Source organism: Astatotilapia calliptera, chromosome 7 (genome assembly GCF_964374335.1).
Source record: "Astatotilapia calliptera chromosome 7, fAstCal68.1, whole genome shotgun sequence".
NCBI classification, from domain to species: domain Eukaryota; kingdom Metazoa; phylum Chordata; class Actinopteri; order Cichliformes; family Cichlidae; genus Astatotilapia; species Astatotilapia calliptera.
In genome coordinates, this window is record NC_137428.1 from 35,690,827 (window position 1) to 35,713,811 (window position 22,985).

The 22,985-nt window shown below is 38.9% G+C and overlaps 2 protein-coding genes across 3 annotated transcripts in view; both read left to right on the forward strand.

The window, feature by feature from the left end:
- The first annotated feature begins 4,488 nt into the window (after positions 1 to 4,488).
- On the forward strand, positions 4,489 to 11,571 carry LOC113026039 (annexin A1-like). Of its 2 annotated transcripts, none has more exons than XM_026174435.2 (12): positions 4,489 to 4,596; positions 5,051 to 5,150; positions 5,281 to 5,386; positions 5,597 to 5,691; positions 6,856 to 6,969; positions 7,406 to 7,496; positions 7,686 to 7,822; positions 8,592 to 8,685; positions 9,656 to 9,751; positions 10,055 to 10,113; positions 11,138 to 11,260; positions 11,378 to 11,571. In XM_026174435.2, the coding sequence occupies exons 2-12, from the start codon at positions 5,088 to 5,090 to the stop codon at positions 11,432 to 11,434; spliced, it is 1,035 nt and encodes a 344-aa protein (XP_026030220.1). In that variant the 5' UTR covers positions 4,489 to 4,596; positions 5,051 to 5,087; the 3' UTR covers positions 11,435 to 11,571. The 2 variants fall into 2 exon arrangements, with proteins under 2 accessions (XP_026030220.1, XP_080160602.1); XM_080304476.1 differs by having other exon boundaries at positions 4,533 to 4,664.
- A 1,185-nt stretch (positions 11,572 to 12,756) lies between these two features.
- The window catches only part of slc30a5 (solute carrier family 30 member 5), a 13,505-nt gene continuing 3,276 nt past the window's right edge, over positions 12,757 to 22,985 (forward strand). The window contains exons 1-12 of the mRNA XM_026174437.2: positions 12,757 to 13,252; positions 14,670 to 14,792; positions 15,104 to 15,170; positions 15,343 to 15,428; positions 16,430 to 16,517; positions 16,917 to 17,004; positions 17,122 to 17,198; positions 17,373 to 17,543; positions 17,628 to 17,916; positions 21,200 to 21,408; positions 22,432 to 22,589; positions 22,681 to 22,810. Coding sequence (XP_026030222.1) covers positions 13,182 to 13,252; positions 14,670 to 14,792; positions 15,104 to 15,170; positions 15,343 to 15,428; positions 16,430 to 16,517; positions 16,917 to 17,004; positions 17,122 to 17,198; positions 17,373 to 17,543; positions 17,628 to 17,916; positions 21,200 to 21,408; positions 22,432 to 22,589; positions 22,681 to 22,810 — 1,557 coding nt within the window. The 5' untranslated portion in view covers positions 12,757 to 13,181. The remainder of the gene's footprint in view (positions 13,253 to 14,669; positions 14,793 to 15,103; positions 15,171 to 15,342; positions 15,429 to 16,429; positions 16,518 to 16,916; positions 17,005 to 17,121; positions 17,199 to 17,372; positions 17,544 to 17,627; positions 17,917 to 21,199; positions 21,409 to 22,431; positions 22,590 to 22,680; positions 22,811 to 22,985) is intronic.

Here is a 22,985-nt window from a genome sequence, read left to right on the forward strand (position 1 = left end):
TGGCAAGTTGTACTATTTGCAGACTGAAGTTGAGGGTAATGATAAGTGTAACACCTGTCATGACATACAGGCATGGCACGAGATATTAGGCCATTGCAACTATGAAGATGTAGTAAGATTGCAAGGTGTGGTTAACGGTATGCAGATTAAGGGGAGAACCGATAGACCTGAAAAGGAATGTGAAGTGTGTATCCAGGGAAAGTTTGCACAAACCCGAAACAGAGATCCGGATACAAGAGCAAAGGCTCCTTTACAAATGGTACACACAGATTTAGCAGGTCCGATAGCCACTGAATCTATTGATGGGTACAAATATGTGCAGTCATTCACTGATGATTATTCAAACTCAGTGTTTGTATATTTCCTGAAGACGAAAACTGATACAGTGCAGGCAACAGAGAAATTTCTAGCGGATGTTGCACCATATGGCAACGTAAAATGCATTAGATCAGACAATGGGACAGAGTTCACATGCAGAGATTTCCAAACCCTGTTAAGGAAAAATGGCATTAAGCATGAGACATCAGCCCCGTACTCACCCCATCAGAACGGTACCGCCGAGAGGGGGTGGCGTACTCTTTTCGAGATGGGCAAGTGCATGCTAATTGAGAGTCAGCTACCGAAATGCCTATGGAACTATGCCATTCAAACTGCTGCTGTAACACGGAACAGATGCTTTAGTAAGCGAACAGGGAAAACACCCTACCAAATGCTGACAGGTAAAAAGCCAGACTTGTCAAAAATGCAGAAATTTGGGTCTGTGTGCTATGCATACAAACAGGACAAGGGGAAACTTGATTCAAAATGTGACCAAGGTTTCTTTGTAGGTTATGATAAGAACAGTCCCGCCTACTTAGTTTACCACCCTGAAACTAAGAAAGTTCAGAAACATAGACTTGTTAAGTTTGTGAGCAAAGTAAATGTAGAAAGACAAACACAGACAGATAAGGGAGAACTAAATGATGACGGTAGCAGAGTAAGACAGCCTATGGCTAACAGACCTTCAGAGAAAGGTGACAAGGACAATGAGGTTCCAGAACCTATTGTGACAGACACAAGTCCACAAAGTGGTATACCTGATGAGCGTGAACGAAAAGAGACAAGTGTGACAAGTGATGGATTTGTCAACAAAAGGTATCCTCTTAGGGAGAGAAGAAAACCGGGACATTTAAATGACTTTGTAGCTGCCAACAGTGGCAGCGATGAGATCCACACTACCATAGACTACTGCTACAGGGCAGTGTGTGGTGTCCCAAACACATTTAAGGAAGCCATAGAATCAGCTAACTCAAAGAACTGGATCAAAGCCATGGATGAAGAAATCCACTCGTTACGGGAAAATGACACTTTCACCTTAACCACTTTGCCAAAAGGGAAGAAAACAGTGGGGGGAAAGTGGGTTTATTCCATTAAGAGTGACATTGAGGGAAACGACAGATACAAGGCAAGGTTCGTAGCCAAGGGTTACAGCCAACAGTCGGGGATAGATTATGGAGAGACATTCTCACCAACAGCCAACTTAACTAGCATAAGAGTTTTGCTACAGAAAGCAGCGCAGGAGAGCCTGTTACTCCATCAAATGGATGTGAAGACAGCATATTTACACGCTCCCATTGATTATGAAATCTACATTGATCAGCCAGAAGGTTATGAAGAGGGAGAAGGGCTAGTCTGTAGATTACAAAAATCCTTGTATGGGTTAAAACAATCTGGTCGTAACTGGAATAGGATTTTGCATGAATACCTAACAGCGAACAGTTTCAGGCAAAACCCAGCAGACCACTGTGTTTATACCAAAGAGACAAAAGATGGTAAGGTGATTATGATCATCTGGGTGGACGACCTGATAATTGCTGCTGGCAATGAAAAGGTAATGAAGGATGCGAAAGAAATGCTTTCAGTCAAATTTAAGATGAAAGACTTGGGCAGACTTAAGCATTTTCTGGGTATTGATTTCACTCAGTCTGATGGATGTGTAACAATGTCACAAGAAACCTATGTCAACAAGATACTGATGAGGTTTAACATGCAGAACTGTAAACCCAGAGGAACTCCCTGTGATCAGAAGTTGTGTTACACAGAAGGTGCTACTAAGATAAGAGATGTGAGGATGTATAGAGAGGCTGTAGGCAGTCTTATATACCTTGCATCAGGTACCCGTCCTGACCTGAGTTTTGTGGTAAGCAAGTTATCGCAACATTTCCATGAGCCTACAGAAGAACAGTGGGGAACTGTGAAACATGTGTTGAGATATCTCAAAGGGTCCAAAGATAAGAAGTTGTGTTTTAGAAGAAACACAGATGAAAATTTGGGTCTAGTGGCCTACAGTGATGCTGACTGGGCAGGTGACACTGCCGACAGACGCAGCACTACTGGTTACTGTGTACGTCTATGTAACAACAGTTCTTTAGTTTCATGGAAGACCAAGAAACAGCCCACTGTGGCGCTCTCTACCTGTGAAGCAGAGTATATGGCTCTGGCTTCCACAATGCAAGAGTGTATATATTTAGAACAGCTTTTGAAAGGTATAGATGACTACAGCTACACTCAAACAATAGTGTACGAGGACAACCAGGGAACAATTGCCCTGGCTAAAAACCCTGTGAGCCGACAGAGGTGCAAACACGTGGACATTAAATATCATTTTGTAAGGTCCATTGTAAATGAAGGAAAAATGTGTCTATTATATTGCGCCACTGAAGAAATGGTGGCAGATGTTATGACCAAACCTGTTTCCAAGCTAAAACTTGCTAAGTTTGCTGACATTATGTTTGGTGCTTAAAAAGGAGAAAAAAAAAAAAGGGAAAAGGAAGTGTGGTAGAGATTGTACGACTGTTTATCGTTCATTGTAAAACTTTTCTTTAGATTCCAGCAACCTGAGTACAAGAGGGGGTGTTAAGATATTCGTTGTGTGTACTCATGTTGTACATTGTTTAACTGCATTATGGTTACTGTGGTTTAACAGAGACAGTGTTTTAGTGCTCACCACAAGGAGGCACTGTTTCATTGTACGTTCCTAAAACGGAAGAAGAAGAGAAATAGATACGGCACCTATGAAGAAAAGTTTTGCCGCGTGTTAATGAGGAATAAAGTTCCCAAAATATTAAGGACATTTTTGCCTCCGTCATCATTTCCCTTCGAGTTGATCGCTGTCGATGCTGCAATACTCAACATCATGTATCCAGCCTAATAAACAGGTTGCTTTTTGTTATACTTAGTTTCCTCTCTTCTGTGTCTGCTTTTTGGGCCAGTTTCGCAAACACACCGGCTGCCTGGCCGTAACACTGTAATAATCTGTAATCTGTTATAGTAGTCTGTAATACTGAAAACATGACATATTAATTACAATATATTACCATATCTATTTTTATCTGTATCTCTATCTGTTACATTTTTTTAATGTCAAAACATGGCCTAAATTACAGCTGATTCCTGTATTTCTTACACTTTTACATCAGGCTACTGGCAGCAATGTTGTATTTTACAATATGTTAACCTAGAAATACCATGACCTGATGATACATTGCATTACTGTAATTCTCTAGTTTTAATACTGTAATATGTTTTCTATGTATGGATGTACTATAGTAATACCATGTCCTGAGTTACAGTACACTGCGTTAATTTAGTTTAATAAGGTTTACAGGGAAACACAGGAGGACACGGAAAAACACCAGCCGCTCACTAACACCTTAACAACAGTTCACCTGCTTTTATATATGTTTCTATATAGTATGTTATTATTCTCATTCCTTACAGCACATTCCCATACTTGCCATTCAATTTTCCCCTACTACTGGCAGCAGAGTTTGTTTGGCTTTTTACTTTGTTACTTTTCTCTAATTGTTACTTTTCTCTAATTGTTACTTTTCTCTAATTTTATAATATCATGTAGGAAAAACAGATTTATTGATATAGAAACTATATCTATAGCAGCAGGGTAACCTTCTGATACCACAGAGAAAAACCCCCCCCACTGAGCTCCACCAAGTGAAAGAAAATTAACCAACAAGAAACAATTAAGAGCAAAGTATATCGTTGTGGTTAGGCCTCCTCTAACAACCATTCCATTAAAATGAATGCAGCAGAACCAAATGCAGTGTTTTTAATATACATGCTTCTCTTTCGAAATCTGTTCCCTACATTACCTGCACTGCAACTCAAGGCGCCAAACTCAAGCAAGAATTAAGGGAGTGCCACAAAGGTATGGTTAAGTAACATTTTCATGTAGACTACACCTGACAGTATTCCTTGATTGGTATCAACAATGTTGAGATTCATTCTGATTTTTTTGGACAATTATACCTTTAACTTGGCTGTGTTAAAGGTATAATTGTCCAAAAAAATCTGTGTGACTGTTTACAACTAAGTGGTTTGATTAAAGTGTAACACGTACAGAATAGTCTGAATTGAAAAGTTGTCCAACCAGTCCCAGAGGCATATGAATCTTTTGCCTCAAAAGAATTTGAGAGGTATGACATGATTGGCTAAACCTCTGCAGGTGAAAATGCACAGTGATGGGTGGAGACGCCGCAGAGTGAGCTCCACAGTGCAGTAGCTACAAGCTAGAGTGCAGGACGGTCTTCAGCAGCACAGGTGAGGGTTTCTTGCTGGATATGTAAACACTTGAACTCCCATTTTCTTATTGTTACGAGGAATTCAAGGTGAGTCAGGATAAATAAAGGGAAAAAGATAACTTAATGACAAACGTTATAATGAGAAGGACAGTTTAGCCACAGAGTGAGGACGGAAATGACAGCAACAGAGTTCAGGAGTTAGATGGCAATTACAGAAATACTGTAAAAGAAGAACAGATATTTGCCAAGTGGCTAAAAACACACAGTGACTAAAACAGAGTATGTATGTCTGTGGTAGAGCTTTGTGGAGAGTGTGATCTCTGTGATGAGTTGCAGTTTTTGTGGCTCCTCCCTGTGACACACCTGCTGCTAACAATCACAGAAGACTAAACAGAATGAGATTAAAAGGAAGTGTCAGGGTGGTTGCAGAGCTAAATTTCATACCTTTACCCTCTACTCTTTTCTCTTTACAGTTTTGTTTCAGTTTTTGAGTCTCTCATCCAAGCAAAAATGCCATTCTTCGATCGTTTGAAGGACATTTTCTCCCGAAACTCCGATGATGACACTGTCAAAGTGAGTCATATTGTGAGGATATTGCACCCAAGTCTGCTTACTTGAGTATTTGAATTTCATATGAATTTTACTGGCTGGCGAATAAACTTTTTAAAGTCCTTTAAAGTCTGTATTTTGGCTGATCTTTTAGGTGAATGATAAGGATAAACCTATTTATTATGGAACGGTCACTCCATATCCAAACTTCAATGCGAGCGATGACACTGCAATTCTTCGGCGTGCCATTGAAAGTAAAGGTGCGTGTGCACTCTCTCGTTTTAATGTATTATACACGTTATGTTTGTTTTAATTTAGACGATATGAAGTTTAAAGCTGAAACACAGGTCGTAAAAAACGAATGTTTATTGCAATTTTGAATTGGGTGTGAGGTAGTTTGCTTCTTTTGGCTTGGATGATTTTATCATTTTGTGGTGCTTACAGTAAAATGTAACTTGTCATCCCAACAGGAGTGAATGAGGATGCGATCATTGCAGTCCTGGTAAAACGAAGCAACGAGCAGAGGCAAAGGATCAAAGAAGTCTATGAAACGGAAAATGGGAAGGTGAGTAATTAATTTCTGCCATATTCAAATCTGTACAGCATGAGGCTGAGAACAATGGTAGTGTCTGGGAAAATATTACATATAGAAATGCTCAGTGCATCATGGGAATATGTTGACTTCTGGCTCCAAAAATCAAACATGGCGGTCACACCTTACATCTCAGACGCTGTCAGACCAGACATGAAACAACCTTTACCCTGCCAGCTCCCTAATGGTACAGTCACACTAGAGAAAATGGTTGCTGGAGACTTTGGCATGACCAAAATAACTTGACCATGTTCAATAAACTTGCAGTGTTGTTGCCTTTGAAATTGTTGGCAGTAAAAAGGAGTGAGTCTGCAATTAGGTGGATGAATGCAGTCAAGTTGGTAGCTGGTGAAAAACCAAACCTGTTGCTTTCTACACACATTATCTACACACATTCACAGTCCAGCCAGAACCTCATAGATCAGAGACAGAAATTTCTCTACAAATGTTGACGTCATTGCTGCAGGATAAAAGTTTAACTTCAAAATGAGAAAGACACTCAACAACCTTGCTTTTATATAGAAATATATCTGAATCGACTGAGCTGAGGCGACTGTGATTGCAGGAGACAGACTGCCCACCACCAGGCCACTTTCACTTCAAAGTGGTTGTCTAGAGGCTAAAGGGTGTTGAACCCTTGTTATCTGTAACTGAATGCATAACAAGTCAGCAATTACTGAGCAACCATATAACTGAGTCATACAAACGCAGTGTTCACATCACAAAAGATAACCTTCATATATTTAATTTAAACTCAAAAGATGCCTCCAAAAGTTGATTCTGTTGTTTGGGGAAACTGCAGGTTCCCCAAATCTTATAAACAGTACATTTGCATAATGACTGAAACCAGCCCACTGAAGGAACAATGGGCTGGGAGGTCAGTTCCTTAATCTTAATTAAGCAAATTCTCATGACCTTAATTGTGTTTATAAGATTTGGGGAAACCTGCAGTCAGCTGAGACTGAAGAAGTCACTTGGATGAGTGACGAAACGTTTCTCCCACAAAACGCTACGTCCAGATGAACAGAATTAACTTTTGGAGATTTACCTTCCTGGATGATGGAGAATGCATCAAAACTCAAAAGATGATTACAGTGGACAGTAGTCCTTCAGAAAGATCATCCTTGTGTGTTGCAGAAGCTGACTGACAATTTGAAAGCAGCCTTGACAGGAAATTTGGAGGACATCTGTCTGGCACTACTCATGACACCAGCTCAGAATGATGCCTACCAACTCATGAAAGCCACAAAGGTAGGATCTGTGGTTTATGTACTAAACCTTTGATTGGGGGAATATTACTTCTTTTGTTTTCATTCATAGAGCAGTTTTATAGTTGTTGTTTTTTGTTGATGTTTTTTTCAGTTACTTGAGACGTTACATGTTTAGATTAAGTTTATCATTTAGGTTGTGTCATTAGTAACTGAATTAAATTGTCATCACAAAATTGCCAGTTGGTTCAGTATTGGCCAAGAACCCTCCCACTAGCACATTTTTGGTTTGTAGGTCTGGGGTTTGAACTTAAGGTAATTTTTGTGCCACAGTTAAAGAAAACTTAAACATAGATTAGAATAAACAAATTTAAAAAACAACAAACTACTTACTTGTAATTCTGTTTGAGGGGCCCTTAAATGTTTCTTCTTACTGTTTATAGATTTTATTATTTCTGTTATTTGATTTATTCCCACAGGGTTTGGGCACAGATGAGGAAGTTCTGACTGAGATTTTGGCAACAAGAACAAACCAAGAGATTCAGGAGATCAAGAAGGCCTTCAAACAAGGTGTTGTCACAGTCATGTGAAATCACATGGTTGTTGTTTGGGCTTAATGCTGAACTAAGATAGAATTTTATACAACATCTTAGATATCTAGTGTCTGTAGCTGCTAGAAAGCTAGACTTATTGTAGTCACATTTGGCCATCATATTGTTGTAAACTGATGTTTATTCTGAAATTCTCCCGATTCCTCAGAGTACAAAAAAGAGCTGGAAGAAGTTATTAAAAGTGAGACCAGTGGCAACTACACCAAGATCCTCCTGGAATTACTAAGTGGAGGTAGAGATGAGAGCACTCGTGTAGACAATGATCTTGTTTCAAAAGACGCAAAGGTAAAATCACATAAACAAAATCTTAAACTATTCTACTTTATGTTGTCAACAAATTATGTGAGAATATATTTTGAGAACTCTAGTTTAACGGTTCCTATCTGTGGCATTTGGCCAAACATAATGTGTGTGAACATAATGTAACATTCATAGAGGGTATAAAAGATGGACCTAGTCATTGATTCAAACGAACATGTTGGTGGACATTAGCACACTTGGTTAGCAAGCTACACCCATAAACTGTGCTTTATCTGCTAAGCAACGAACTAGTAAAACGCTGAAATTTCACCCACTAAAGCTGAAACAAAATCTTCTTGGCTATATAGATCAAAGCAGTTTTTTTGTATCAGACTGTTCAGTGTTGTAATTCTAGGGACTTTAACGTGGGAGTCAATGGCTGCCTTTTAGAGTCAGCCTCATGTGGCCACTAGAGGAACTGCAGTTATTTCCATTTAGGTGCTGGCTTCATTTTTCACAGCTGGAATACTCATTAGTCATAATTATGTGGGTAAAAAAAAAAAAAAACTTCAGCCATTTCCTGATACAGTTAGGCACATGACTTTTGGTTGGGTAGGAAATGCTGCATTTATAGGGGTCTGCATATGCACATCAAGTGAAAATATATAAAGTTTGTTGCATGGTGCAACAATGGCATAGTTGCGAAGAATAAGTCTGACTTTTGGTAAAATACTTGGAATATAAATTATTGAATTATTATAAGGAGTATAAGTCTTTATGATTATCATCCAATTTTTTGTGTGTGTGTCTGTAGACGCTGCTGAAGTTATGTGAGCAGGGCAGCGGATTCAATGTGTCCACCTTCATTGACTTGATGACCAAGCGCAGCTATCCTCACCTCCGGAAAGGTGAGTTCTTGAAAAGTGTGAACACTTCTTCTTGGTTGGGTTTGACTCATTAGACACAATGCACTTCTGGAAAAACAGGTGGAACCAAACTCTTGCAGGTAGGAGGCGAAACACACCCAGCAGTCTGAGAACAATACAGTTACAGTCAGTCTGGATTTTACAAGAGTTGTGAAATCTTTTTTAGTTTTTATCTGCATATAGGCTCAAAATACATACAAGCTCAAACATATACATACACTCTCACTATCATTTGGTCAAATGTCTCTGAGCAAGTTGTACTTCAACCAGCTATTTTTGGTAGCCATCAACAAGCTCCTGACATGATTCTGGCTGGATTTTTGACCGTTCTTCTTAACAGAACTGGCAGCATTTATTTAAACTGGTTTCCTGACATGAACCCGGTTTTAGCAAAGTATCATCAGGATTACAGTCAGGGTTTTGGGAAGTCCATTCCAGGAGCTAATCTTGGCCTACTTTATCCATTGCAAAAGCAGTTTTTGAAATGTGATATTTAAAGTGAAGTTGAAGAATTTGGAACTAGTCCTCCTTCTTTCCCCTTCCACTTGCAATGTACATACCATTGGCAGCAAAACAGCCCCAGAGCCTGATGCTACCACCACTATGCTGGACACTTAGTACAGTGTTCTTAGGTTTGAAGGCTCTACTATACTCTTCCATTTGCATAGAGTTGTTTGAACTGATGATCCTGAAATCTGTTGTACAATTGCATAAATTTTCTAATCGAAACTGCTGTTGTGTGAAGTAATGGTGTATTTGTTTTCTCCTTTTTTTAAAAACTTCAGCCTAATGTTTCACTGGTCACTAAAATCTGAATGTTTATGTTTATAAATATTTTAAAACTGCTTTTTCATTTCCTCAGTTGCTAATGAAATATGCTGCATAGCCTTAACAACATATTTGATTTTGGTCTAATAACTCAGAATTACCAGTTTGTCTGTTTACCTGTTAGTATTGGAGGCATTTGGCAAACAGACGGATGTCAAATTACCCACAGTGCTGAAAAAGGAGCTGAAAGGAGACACTGAAAATTGTCTCATCGACCTTGGTAAGTTGATGTTTGTCCTCATCAGTTTATGTAGTTTTAATTGTGTTTTCTGTTCAAGGTGGGGGTGGGGTGAGATCAAAGGTCATGTGAGCGATGAAATCAATCCTCTCGCGAGCAGGAAATGTGCATCACATAGCACGTCTTGTGTACATTAAGATCAGGAGAGATTTAAGATTGATTGAGCAGTATAACGTGAAAACAGATTTACACAGTATGGGCTCTAACACAGCTGTGAGGCAGCGCAGCATCTGGACTCGACTTGAGATCATTTTGTAACTGTTTGTCTCTCTTTGATGTCCATAGCAAAGTATGCCTGGAACACACCAGCTGTCTTTGCCCAGAAGCTTGTTAAGGCTTTGGAGGTGTGTGTATAATTTTTTTTCATGTGTATGTGTTCCTGTCTAGCTATCTTTGTGAGGACCGAAATCTGCATTCTACTATACTTGTGAGAACCAACAGGCACTTATGAGGACACACTCGCCGTTCCTCACAAGTTTGAAGGCCTTTTTGAGGCTCAAAATGTGGTTTTAGTGTCAGGGTTACAATTAGGTTATGGTTAGGTTTAGGGTTAGGGTTAGGCATTCATTTTTAATGGTTAGGGTCTACGGTAAGGGGCTAGGGAAACCATTATGTCAATGAAGGTCCTCACTAAGATACCTGAATGTGTGTGTGTGTGTGTGTGTGTGTGTGTGTGTGTGTGTGTGTGTGTGTGTGTGTGTGTGTGTGTGTGTGTGTGTGTGTGTGATTTATGATTTTACATTGATTTATGTATTTTAAAAGGAAGGTTCAAGTCTGTAAGTAATTTCATGTTTTTGGACTAATGTAGTCTGGAAGCTGGATGTTTTAAACTGTTCAAGCAGTTTGAGATTGAGTACTTCTGCAGTATCTACATTGCAAAATGGATTCACTTACTTGTTCACTTACTTCACTTATTTACTTACTTTACTTACTTGTTCCCTCAAAAATTAAGTCCTCTTAAAGACTTAAGCTGGGCCACTTATACTAACTTTATATTAAGTATACAATACTTAACAGCATATCAAATAACAGAGCTCTAGTTTGTTTTAAATTTACTTTATATAACCTTAGTTTAACAAGTTACATTTAGAAAATACCACAATGAACGGCTTAGGCTTTTGCCTCAGAAAGTTGAGGGTGCTTGTACATACTATTTAGTTGTGTTAGAAGAAAGTGAACCTGTGTCCCATATACTACATAGTTACAGGAACACTGCAAGTTGCTGAAGGAGTCCGTACTCTTGGCCACTGAAAAAAGGTTTCTGATCAGCAGCTAACTCTTAAGTAACTGTTTGGATCTTAACCCCAACATAAAGTCTATATAGCATAAAATCAATAACTGAAGCTTTGCTCTGCTCTGCTCTCACAGAAACCAGACACGTGTGAGAAAACCCTCAACAGGATACTGGTGAGTCGCTCTGAGGTCGACCTCAAGAAGATCAAGGAGGTATATTGGAACTGTCAACAAAGATCCCTGAATGATGACATAGAGGTAAAAAACAAAACACAAAAAAACCTTGTTGTTATCATGTTGTCTTTAATGATTAAACACTAAAATGACAGTGTACAGTATCTGGAAATTTCAGCTAATAATATCTTTGTTCCACAGAAAGACACCAAGGAGCACTATCGGAAAGTCCTGCTTAGCTTGTGTGGAGCTTTTTGAAATTCATCTGTTACCATTTTACTCTGGAAACCGAGACCAGCTTATTCCACTAAATACTCACAGCTTTAAATCTGAAGTGCATGACTACTCTGTTCTATTGAGATTAAATTTGAATAAAGAAGTTATTCCAGCACCAAGCATTTCATACCGTATTTCTTCTCTTTCTTTTAATGTCCTTTGAAATATAATGTATGAGGAAGTTGTATAAATATGCATTAAAATGATATTTGGTTATTAGAAATGCAGAAAATAACATGGGAAATCAAATATTTTCTATTTAATCTTCAAAGTCAGCAGTAAGGCTTTTTATATTACATAAACTTGTAGCCTCCAGGTAACTGACAAAACCATCTAGGGTTAAAATAATGTGTTTGAATTGGTTAATGTCATGCGCTTGTATTTGTTTTAGTGCTTTGAAAACACAAATTGCTTACTATCAAAAATTGTATTCCCAACCCAAATAATGTAGTAAGGAAGTCATTGATACATTTTTAGCAAAATTGGAGCTGCCCCAAGTTACAAATGACCCGACTATGAGACTCATATCAAATATAACTAAAGAAGAAGTTGAACAGGCCATTAAAAGATTAAAGAATGGTGAAATTATTCTAATAATACATAATTAGACCAGCAAAGTAGCAAACAACGATCTTTGGAGTAGTCGGGCATTGCCAAAAAAAAACTGTACTTAAGTGCAACTGTCTAAATCTAGGGTACATTTGGGTATTCCCAGATCCGGTCCTTTTTGGACCCCTGATATAGTCATATATGTCATGCATATCTTGTTCTTTTTCCTTCCTTTTTGGTACTCTTCCCATGTATGTGTTTTTGTTGTAGTTGTTGTTTTGCACTGTTGTTTTCGAAAACTTAAAAGTAAAAATTTCAAAACAAGACAAAAACCGAATCTCCAATGCCAATATGTTTGAGGCTTTTGTTTGAAAGGACTTACTTAAAGGAAATTTGGTCTGTTTTGCATGTGGCTAAAAAAAATCGCTCATAACACTGCAGATGCAGGATCCGGGAGGCAAAGCATGAACTCAAAAACTCATTGCTGGAAACCCACGGGAGAAACAAAAACATCCAGAGCAGAAGAAAAACAAAGTGCAGAGGAGCACGCGCCATAGGGGGAGGACACGACAAAGGGCGACTTTTTAAAATATATTTTATATGTTTTTCCAGAAAGAAAGAAACAACGAAAATGTTCATAAAACAACTTTCTAAATAAAGTGAAAAACAAACAAACAAATAAAAATGTCTTCTATCCTCATTATCTGCGCAGGCGCAACGCTGACGAGTAATTGCACGTAACGTTTACCGTGTCCGGAAGTGCCGTGGCAACACGGGCAGCTCGGGTGTTTGATTTTCTTTATCCTGTCCATGCGGATTTTCTCGGTTATTACAACCACTTCAGACTCATAACTTTTCAGTATCTTTTTCTGACCACGCGTCCACAAGCTTCGGGGGCCAAGTAAACCGTACACCGAGGACGTGACGCCACTGGAAACTTTGGGGGGGAAAGTGGCTAGCTAGCCGGCTAATACGCTAACAAAGCTACCAGCTGATTGTAGTTTACACGTCAGACACTGACGGGAGGATGAATAGACGCAGAAGAAGCCAGTTTATATTCTCCGGCGGTGAACAGACCGTAGTTTAAGCTGGCTCTCCCGCCAGCAGCGATGTAAAGGATGCACAAGTAACAGAAGTAACTCTCGGTGGAGTGGAGCTGGTGGGTTTGGGGACCTTGAAAATGGAAGAAAAATACAGCAGTAACGTGCTCTCAGGGGGTCAGCTGGGGATGGTCGAAGTGCCCGATTCCAGGTATGTTCTCCTTCCTTCATCAAAAACTCTCAGTTTAAACTGATGTAACTGTTTTCATGTCAAGAATCATTCAAGTCTCATCCATGCATCGGTAGTCCATACGTTAGCGTTTGTGAAGAATTGATTACTCTGTAAATTGTCCACAGCAGTGGAAAAACCACCATTATTATTTCCCATTGTTTGTTGTGTCCGATATTTGCAACCAGACACCATATGTAAGAACACTATAACAAAAAGCCGTCGATTTGCTTATAAACTAATAGTCATTACATTATTAAGCATTATACCTTTATATTTTACTTTATTTTATATATATATATATTTATGCACACACACAAGTATATAGGTATTTGGTATACATATTCAGTAATAGATACAGTGTTATATTTGTACATATATTTATTCTTATAAATCTCAGATTTCGATTGTTATATTTTGCTTTGTTCGTATGTTATTGTATTTTCGCACACCTCTGTTGCTTGTGAAGCTTCCACACAAGAATTTCACTCGCATGTGCTGTACCTGCATATGTGATGTGACAATAAAAGCGATTTGATTTATTAATAAATTAGTATTAATTATGCCCTTAGTCTGAGCTGTATGTTGGTATAAAAACCTTCAGGATTGAATCCAGTCTGCTACGTGTTAGTGGGCATCTAAAAATTATCAGGGGTTGTCTAAGAATCGGTTTATCCAGTCTGTTGTGTCAAGGGCTGTGATGCTGAATCCCCAGCAGACCACACCACAGCACAGTACACTCCATTCATCACAACTAACAGAAAATCTTCAAACTCTTCCTTAGGAAATGGAGCCCTATTGTTTCCTTCTTCTATACAGCCTCTGTGTTTGACTTCCAGTTCATGTTGTTGTAGATGTGGACACATGGTTACTTGTTACTCCTCCACCACAGCAACATCCTGTCCCAGGATAGGCACAACATCAGTTGTTCACCATCTGTCTGGTCTTATTCCCATTCAGAAGCCGATCATTCCTCCTCCTAGATCACTCCACAAAAGCATTCGGCTAGCGCTTAGTACTCCTTCTCCTGCCCATGACTAATGAATCCAATCACTGCATAATCTTCAGTTTCTGTAGGTGGCGTGACCTGTTGTTATGCTGAAAGTCTGAGGTGCAAAAAAGGAACACACACAGACTCTCTTTAAACCCTCAGTTAAATATTTCTGTCCTGGGAGAAGAGGGAAACCTGATGGAAAATGGTAGAAAACAATAGACTAAACTGGAAATATAACACAGAGGTTTTCTATAAGAACGAACAGTTCGGATTTTGTTTCTTGGGGAAGATTATGCCTGTTACTGTATGAAGTTTGCCCATAGCTAGAATCAGTGTAGATGACAGTTGTTTTTGCTCTTATCACACAGCCTGTACTAATGTGTAGCGTGTTCTTTCCTTGTGCAGGTTAACCAGGTACATTGTTCTACTGGTCATCTCGAAGGTCCTCAAAGCTCTTGGGATCTTTGAGTCATACGATATCCTAAAAGTGGTTCACATAGTTCAGTTCATCTTCATACTGAAATTAGGGTAAGTACTCTTTGTGTTTTTATGTATTATTGTTAGTTGGGGCTGCTCTGTAGTGACAAAAATCTTAATTACAGTTATTCTGGCCAATTTTTGTTGACTTTGCAAACTTCACACACTTGCTCGATAAGAGCGATGAATAGATATTTAATGTCCATCATCTCAGCTGAACGTGTTACCAGCTGCAGTGTGTGTTTGAGGTTTTTCAGGTGGAGTTAAAGACAAAATGCGATTATTCACCAAGACCTTTTGCTCATTTTGCATTTATAGATGGTGAAAACATGCTGATTCTTTTTTTATTGTTTTGATTTTAGGAGTGCAGTGTTTCTGCTTTTTTTCCAAAAACCTTTTTCATCTGGAAAAGTCATCTCAAAAAGACAGGTTTGTCTGCTTTAAAACCTCTAATCGTCCTGTTCTTTTTACTGTTGTTCATTAGCTTGAACAACTTATATATGTCGTGTTTAAGATGATTCAAGTCTAGCTTTGCAAAAAGAAAAAAAAAATACCTTATGCATTGTATTAATTTCTGTTGATGAATCTATTTTCTTTGCAGTGGATAAAGTTGTTAAAGCATGCTGTTTTCAGCTGTGTCATATCCCTCCTGGGCTTCTTCGGCCTAACTCTTTGTGGACCTCTTAGGTAAGAAGTAGTTAAGCAGTAGTTAAATAAAACCAAATGCAGCATTAGAGTTGGAGGAAAACAGTTTAAATCCCTCCCTGAGAGTCCCATTGTGTTTCTTTGGACTAAAAATTGTTGTTTGGGGGTCTCTTAAAAGAAAGAAGAAAGTCAGGTTAGCTACAGGTGCACAAGGACACAACCTTCAGGGAATAGTTGATCAATCTAAATCAGTTAGGGTTGTGGATTTTTAACTGGGAACTATCCAACGATACTTCAAAGATCATCTCACAGTCTCCAACCTAAACTGCTGCATATAGTTATGGCAGACATGATTGCTTTGCCTGGCAGAATTTTCACTAGAATAATTTGACACCTGTCTTTATTTCTTTATATTTGCATGTTTCTTCAGTTAACACAGTAGCATCTCATTTCACACACACACTGTATTTGTTCAACATCTGGCAGTATGTTCCTCTGGTTTTGCCGTTTAATAGTAATTGAGAGCTTCTGGGGCTTTACAGCATTACAGCCCGCCAGGTGCGAGTAAAACCCACAAATACATATTTTAAGACCAGAGAAAGTCACATGCACTGTTCCTGCAGTGAGCTACTTTAAAGTGGTATTTTAATGTAGTAGGCAAGTATTTCACTTTACAAACTTATGTTGTTGTATTATATTCAGCTTGTTACATGGCATTTTATTGGCTTTGTACGCTATCCCTATCTCCTACAAGTGTTTATGAGAATATCTGCAGACTAACAATGCAGGAACTCCAGCAACACTTAAAGGTAAATGTGGCTTTCATCAGGGTCATGACCCTGAATGAAGGCCACATGCCGAAACCCGTTGGTCAGTTAATACAGTTGTTCCTCTTTACCTTTGAGTGTTGCTGGAGTTCCTGCGTTGTTTCTTATCCTCTTCTTGCACCTTGGAAGTAGGTGAAGTTGTGCCAGAAATTTTTGTCAATATCTGCAGACTCACAGCTGTATTCAGGTATATTATTAAAATTGTGTCTTTCACAGAACGCTGTTGCTGTTTGAGCACAGTGATGTTGTGATCATTGCTCTTCTTGGGGTTCTCTTCACAAACTCAGGAGGAGGGCCATCAAAGGTAGGAGGCCATAAATTCACATGGCAGAAACTGCTTTTAGTGTCGGTGTGATCGTGGTTATATGACATGAGCGCGTTATCTCTGTAACATGTTTTTGTGTTTCATTTCCTGATGTTTGAAAAGTACAGGTGATGTTTGTATTCATTTGTGCGAAGGAAACAAATCTTCATTATAAATAAAAACTGAAATTATAAACTGAAACATAACTGACCGATTACAAGCCGCTTCTCTCCTCCATATGCAGTTTAAGAACTGGTATTATAGAGCAGGCAAAGAGGCACAAAATTGGAGAATAATAATAGCTAAAACACTCATTATTTTGAAAAAGGTAAATGATTGAACTCTCTGTGTTAAAGGTTTATAATGTGCATTTCTGTTTACTTTGCTGTGACTTTGCAGACTAGAGGTGCTGCTTTCTTCATCATCGCTGTGATCTGCCTGCTCCTCTTTGACAACGATGATCTCATGGCAAAGATGGCCGAGCACCGTATCCTTTGAGCCGACACTTTAGTCTATTGTCAGTGTTTGTTAGTTTATGTGTTTGTGTTGCGTTGTTACACCTCTGTCCTTTACTGCATTTGCCTTGATTCCCCCTCATAACCAGCTGAGGGACACCATGACAGTGCTCTCACTCACTTCCTGTATACTGTGATTTCATTTTTAGGGGTAGCAGATCACAAAGTGAGTAAAGCTTATTCCCTACCTTCTTGTTTTTTCTTTCTAAATATTGGCTTTCCAATAATTCAGTTTATATACAGCAGAAGAAAGGGAGTCTGTGCTCTTTCTGTCTGATTCAGTTCCTTATTGATATATATATTTATGTTTATGGTAATGTGTACTTGTACTTCCTGTCAGGGTGGTGTTGTGCTGCTGGTGGCATCCCTGTGTCTGAAGGTTGGATTCCACACGGCCTCCAGGAAGTTGTCAGTGGAGATCGGCGGTGCCAAACGTCTCTATGCCCTCGACAACCTGGTTTCTGCCATGGTGCTGCTGCCCTGGGTTATAGTACTTTCTGCGACCACAGAAGTACGTGCACCAGATCACATGATAAAACGTGTTTGTTGTTTAGCTAGCCGTGTTGTAAACGGATGAATCTCATCTTAACCCCAGAGCAAAGTGGAGTCGTGGTCCTCTCTCGTCCTGCCTTTCGGGATGATCATCTTCTCCGTCACGATCCTGGAGTTTTACGTCGAGGCCATCTGCAGCACCAAGATGGAGACGCCGAGGTGCGCCCGTTATGGCGCCTTGGCCCTCTTCTTCAGCGCATTGCTGCTGGCAAACTTCTGGACTCACCCGCTGACTGACCAGCTGCGCTCCATGAGCAAACCAGCGCACCACGGCAGCACAGAGCACGTGCTCTCTGGTGGAGTGCTGGTTAGCGCCATCTTCTTCATTATGTGTGAGTAACAGCTCTGCGATACCTAGTTAACTCATTCACTGCCAGCCATTTTCAAATCAGGTAACTCCCCACTGCCAGGGTTTTTGAGCATTTTTACTCATTTTTGAAGAGCCACAGAAAACTGTGTGTTATGATCATATAAACGCTGAACCTACCAAAATGAAGAACAGACTCTCTTCTTTCATCCAAAAAAAAAGCTTGTTTCTACCATTTTCCATTCTTTAGTAATCAGCTGTAGAAGAGAGGTGGGTTCCACCAAAAATGCCTGTTTTGACCAAAAAAAGGGAGAAAACGAGCTTTTTGTGAAAAATACATTTCAAGCAGAAAAGTGCCTTTGACACTAATATTTCTTGCTTTGTGACACCTAACATATAAAATAGTTTTTCACTTCTATAAAACAGAAATAACACTGAGAAAGGTTATGTTTTATCAAAACAATTTATTTACAAATATATGAAAAAATAAAATGTACATAGTGAAACATTTATTCACAATGAATAATTCACTTTTGTGTGGTAATCATTATAACACTTTCCGGGATGCAAGGGCACACAACAAGACTTGCACCACATTTTTGTCTCACTGCGCAATCCCTTACGTGCGCAAACCCTGCACCTCCTTGCAGGTCTACTTTTACTGCTGGTGGGCTTCAGTTTTTCAAGTTGGTGCCTGCCTAGGTCACCGTCTAGCCTGCTATCAGGGTCGGTGTTGTAAGGTGCCTTTGGGGTTTTTCTGCCTTTCCAGTCACCTTCCCCTTCAAATCCCACACCTGCCCCCTCCCCTAGAAGGTTGTATTCTAGCCCCTCCCATTGAAAAACGTAATTGACGTCAATGGCAGTGAATGAGTTAATTTGTTTTACCTGCCTTTTTAATCATATTTTGCATTTAACAGTTAAAGTTAAATGGGGAGAAAGACTTCAAACACCAAAACAAGAATTAATTAACAATTAAGTGACACTGCCTACAGAAAACAGGCATTTTAGGAAATGCATGATGGGATTTGAAAAAATGGAGTGAACACCTCAGGAAGTGCTACACAAAAATGAAGGCCTATTGTAGAAATTTGTTGCATGGCAACATTTAGTAAAATGTAGCAACATCTGAGAAAACGCAGTCACAAAACCAGAAATGCCACCTCGACATTTAATACAACGCAGCTCCGACTTTTCAGAATCCACTCTTCTTTACATCCTTTAAAACTCAGGCAAGGACTAACCTGAAATTGATATGGAAACAAAACATTACATCTGTCTTACTCGAGGAATTTTTGTTCTGTCTGTTCAAATACAAAAAAACATTGCCCCTGCCTTTCACTTAAAGTGAAAGGGTTTCTGAAACAGCGGGTTTTAATTATTTATTTTTGGTCAAAACCTGGTCTTTAAACTGGGTTTACACCAAAGTTGTTATAGTTAACTAAACCTAAACAAAAGAAGCAAATGTGAAAACATATTTTAATTAACTAAAATAAATGAATAAAATTAACTGACACAATTTTGTGGACTTGGGAGAACTAACTAAAATTTAAAACATAGCCTTAGTGTATTTTTTTTCTTTTGATAAAGATTTTGTTATCAAAACTTCCCGGATGAGGTCTCAATAAAGTCAATAAACAAAATTGTGAGTCAACTGTTTTCAAAAAGTTTTTTTTATTTTTATTGTAATTAGTGCACTGATACATGCCCTTAATACAATAATACTTAAAATAAAGACTAAAACTAACACTGAAATTAATTAAAAACTAGCCAGAAGTAAGCAAACCCATCCTGGACACTAACTAGAACTGAACTGAAAACCGAAAAAATTAATAAAAACTAATTAGAAATGGATAATAATTAGAGATGGACCGATCCGATATTACGTATTGGTATCGGTCCGATACTGACCTAAATTACTGGATCGGATATCAGAGAGAAATAAAAAATGTAATCAGATCCATTAAATATCACAAAAGCAGCTTACAAAACTTGCGACATGGCGTAACTCGGCTCATAACCGTAGCACGTCGGAGCAGTGTGGTCACGTGATAGAGCGGCTGTGGCATGCAAGACCTGTCAGCGGTCTGGTTGAGCATTTGGAGCCTCGCTACTAATCCGGCATTTTATCTCCGAGAAAGTTATCCCAGAGAGAAGTAAAGCAAGTGTGTAAGTTCACCTCTGAATGTTTGTAAAGCATTCCCGCGTTAAGCTTAACAACCGATACCTGGAGCGACTGCCTCTTCTCTCTCCCTCCCTCTGCTGCTGCTACTTCAGTCATGAAACTGATTAATGATCAGCTGATCGGCTTTTCTGTCGCAAGTCCGTCTCTCTTGTTTGTTTATTACCCACTTCGTGCCAGAAAGAGGAAACCAGCAGCTGAACAACAGCAGCACGTTTAAGCTTGATAAGCTGTTGTTAGAATTTATTTAATATTACTTTCTACACCAGGATCTTTTTCTACGTAGCTGACGGCTGCTAACTGTGCAGGGGCGGATCTAGCAAAGTTTAGCCAGGGGGGCCGATGGGGCATGAACAGGGAAAAGGGGGCACAAAGACATACTTTTCTTTCTTATTCTCATTTAAAATGTCGAGCTTTTAATAAATAATTATCTGACACCCAAAGTTTTAATTTGATGTAAAATGTATAGAAGTCCATTACTGTATATAGTAACTATTAAGTTTAATATACCCTAGTAAGCTATAGTACTTTTTCCTTTGGGAAAGTACCATCTGTGCAGTCTGCAGTTCTGTTGAAGAAAGATGTTGAATCTATTTAATTATTCTTGAAAAATAATTGATTTCTGTGCATTTTTTTCACACTGCATCAAATTAAAGTTGATTACGTCGATTAAGCATCATGGGGTGGTGGGTGGTGGGTGGTTTCCTTTTTTTTTTTTTTTTTTTTTTTTTTTTTTTTGCTGGGAGTTTTAGAACCCTATTAGTTGGGTTGCTTACTCTTTAAAATACCAGAATAGGGAGGATTGAGTAGGTTTAACTTTATTAGATTGATCAGTATTGCTGAACCATGAAATATTTTGGGTGCAGTGTATTTTTTGCATACAGGTATAACAGAATAGCTTTTGTTTGTTTTTAAACTTGAGTATGAACTTATACAAAATGCAGCAAGATATTAAAAAAAGCAGTTTTATTGATTAAAAAACACTATATCGGATTCATATCGGTATCGGCAGATATCCAAATTTATGACATCAGTATCGGACATAAAAAAGTGGTATCGTGCCATCTCTAATAATAATAACAAAAACCCTTGTTTACACCTCTCTCCCTGCCCTCCTCTCTCCCTGCAGCGTCCAATATTCTCTCGTCTCCTTCAAAGAAAGGCCAGAAGGGCACCTTGGTGGGTTACTCCCCTGAAGGGACACCTCTCTACAATTTCATGGGTGACGCCCTGCAGCACACATCCCAGTCCCTTCCACGATTCATCAAAGACTCCCTGAAACAGATCCTGGAGGAGTATGACTCCAGACAGATCTTCTACTTCCTGTGTCTCAACCTGGTGTGTAGGAAGTTGCTTCTTTTTGTTCTGATCTTTCACATTTTAGACCGTCTAATTTCAAAGTAAGAGCTCCGTACCCGAACCCCAATAGCAACAGAAAGCAGAACGCCGATTCAAAAACGGATCAGCGTATACAGGAGAAATGAAGGGGAAAAACACACGTCTGAGCTTACAGTCTTTTAACCCTCTCAAGGCAGGCGTTGCAGATTTGCAACAAGTAAAAGCTAACAACCTGATTACCCCACATACATATTTTATGAGGTTTTTTTTACTCAGAAGTACCACTGCAGGTATTCTTTTGTGCATTAGCAACAGAAACTTAATTTGAGCCTGAGAGGGTTAATATCAGCTGTTTAATAGGATCAGATCTACATCTCACTGACATTTGTGCCTGGTAATGAGGTTTCCTGCTAAAATGAATCTTAGTAATAAAGATCATAGCTGCCATTGAGGATAGAAAATATGTCATAAAGGGTTCAATGACCTGACGAGCAGTCTAACATTATACAGTTGCAGGCTTCTAAAAGCTCATATTTTACATATTTTACATATTTTACAAACCTATTCAAAGAAACACTTATGCCAGCATTAATGAAATTCCACATTTCTTAACCTTTAATGATCCTGATTCTTATACTGTGCTTATATTTTGAATGGATAGTCTTTTAATGAGGGATGGGTGTGTATGCATATTTGATTTGTGCCTGTTTCTTAAAAAAAATAAAACTAAGTATAACAGGTGGAATAAATGAAATGCACAAGTTAATAAGCAAACAATAAAATCTACACCCCAGTGAGAACAACGAATTGCCTCTGACTGAACAGAATGTAAAAAAAAAAAAAAAAGTAATTTCCAGTTGTCAATTAAATAAAAGAATTAGATAATCACATCTGGAGATCATCTTAAATAATTTAATCTAATACATTAAAGCATTTCAAGCTGTTAAAAGACTCGTCTGCTGTGTTTAGGCTCACACACTCTGCAGGTATTTCGTAAGATTTTGTTGCTCTGCATTGTTTCAGGCTTTCACCTTTGTGGAACTGTTTTATGGCGTTTGGACCAACAGCCTGGGACTCATCTCTGATGGTTTCCACATGCTGTTCGACTGCTCTGCTTTAGTTCTGGGCCTGTTTGCCGCCCTCATGACCCGCTGGAAAGCCACCAGGATCTTCTCCTACGGGTAAAATCCATCAAGAACTCGTGATCGTAAAATTGAAGAACATCACCTCCAGCTGGATTCTTAATAAACTGAGTGTTTTGTGGTTTTACAGGTACGGTCGTGTTGAAATTCTTTCCGGATTCATCAACGGCCTGTTCCTGATGGTCATCGCTTTCTTTGTCTTTGTGGAGTCGGTCACCCGTTTGTTGGATCCTCCCAACATAAACACAGACATGCTGACTGTGAGTAAAAGGATTCCACCACACCATTTGAATATCTTTTTTACCTTTGGTCACTAAAATCACACCTTTTAATATTTCCTGATTGCATCTTGTCAGTTTTGGAGTGATCTTATACAGCTGGATATCACAGCTGGATATCATAGAGACAATATGAAAGCTTTCGTCTGGTTTGAAC

Coding starts and splice junctions, on each gene's coding strand:
- LOC113026039 (XM_026174435.2), top strand. CDS start 5,088: ATGCCATTCTTCGATCGTTTGAAGGACATTTTCTCCCGAAACTCCGAT. Junction 8,686..9,655: donor CTATCCTCACCTCCGGAAAG/GTGAGTTCTTGA, acceptor TTTACCTGTTAG/TATTGGAGGCATTTGGCAAA. Junction 11,261..11,377: donor CCCTGAATGATGACATAGAG/GTAAAAAACAAA, acceptor TTTGTTCCACAG/AAAGACACCAAGGAGCACTA.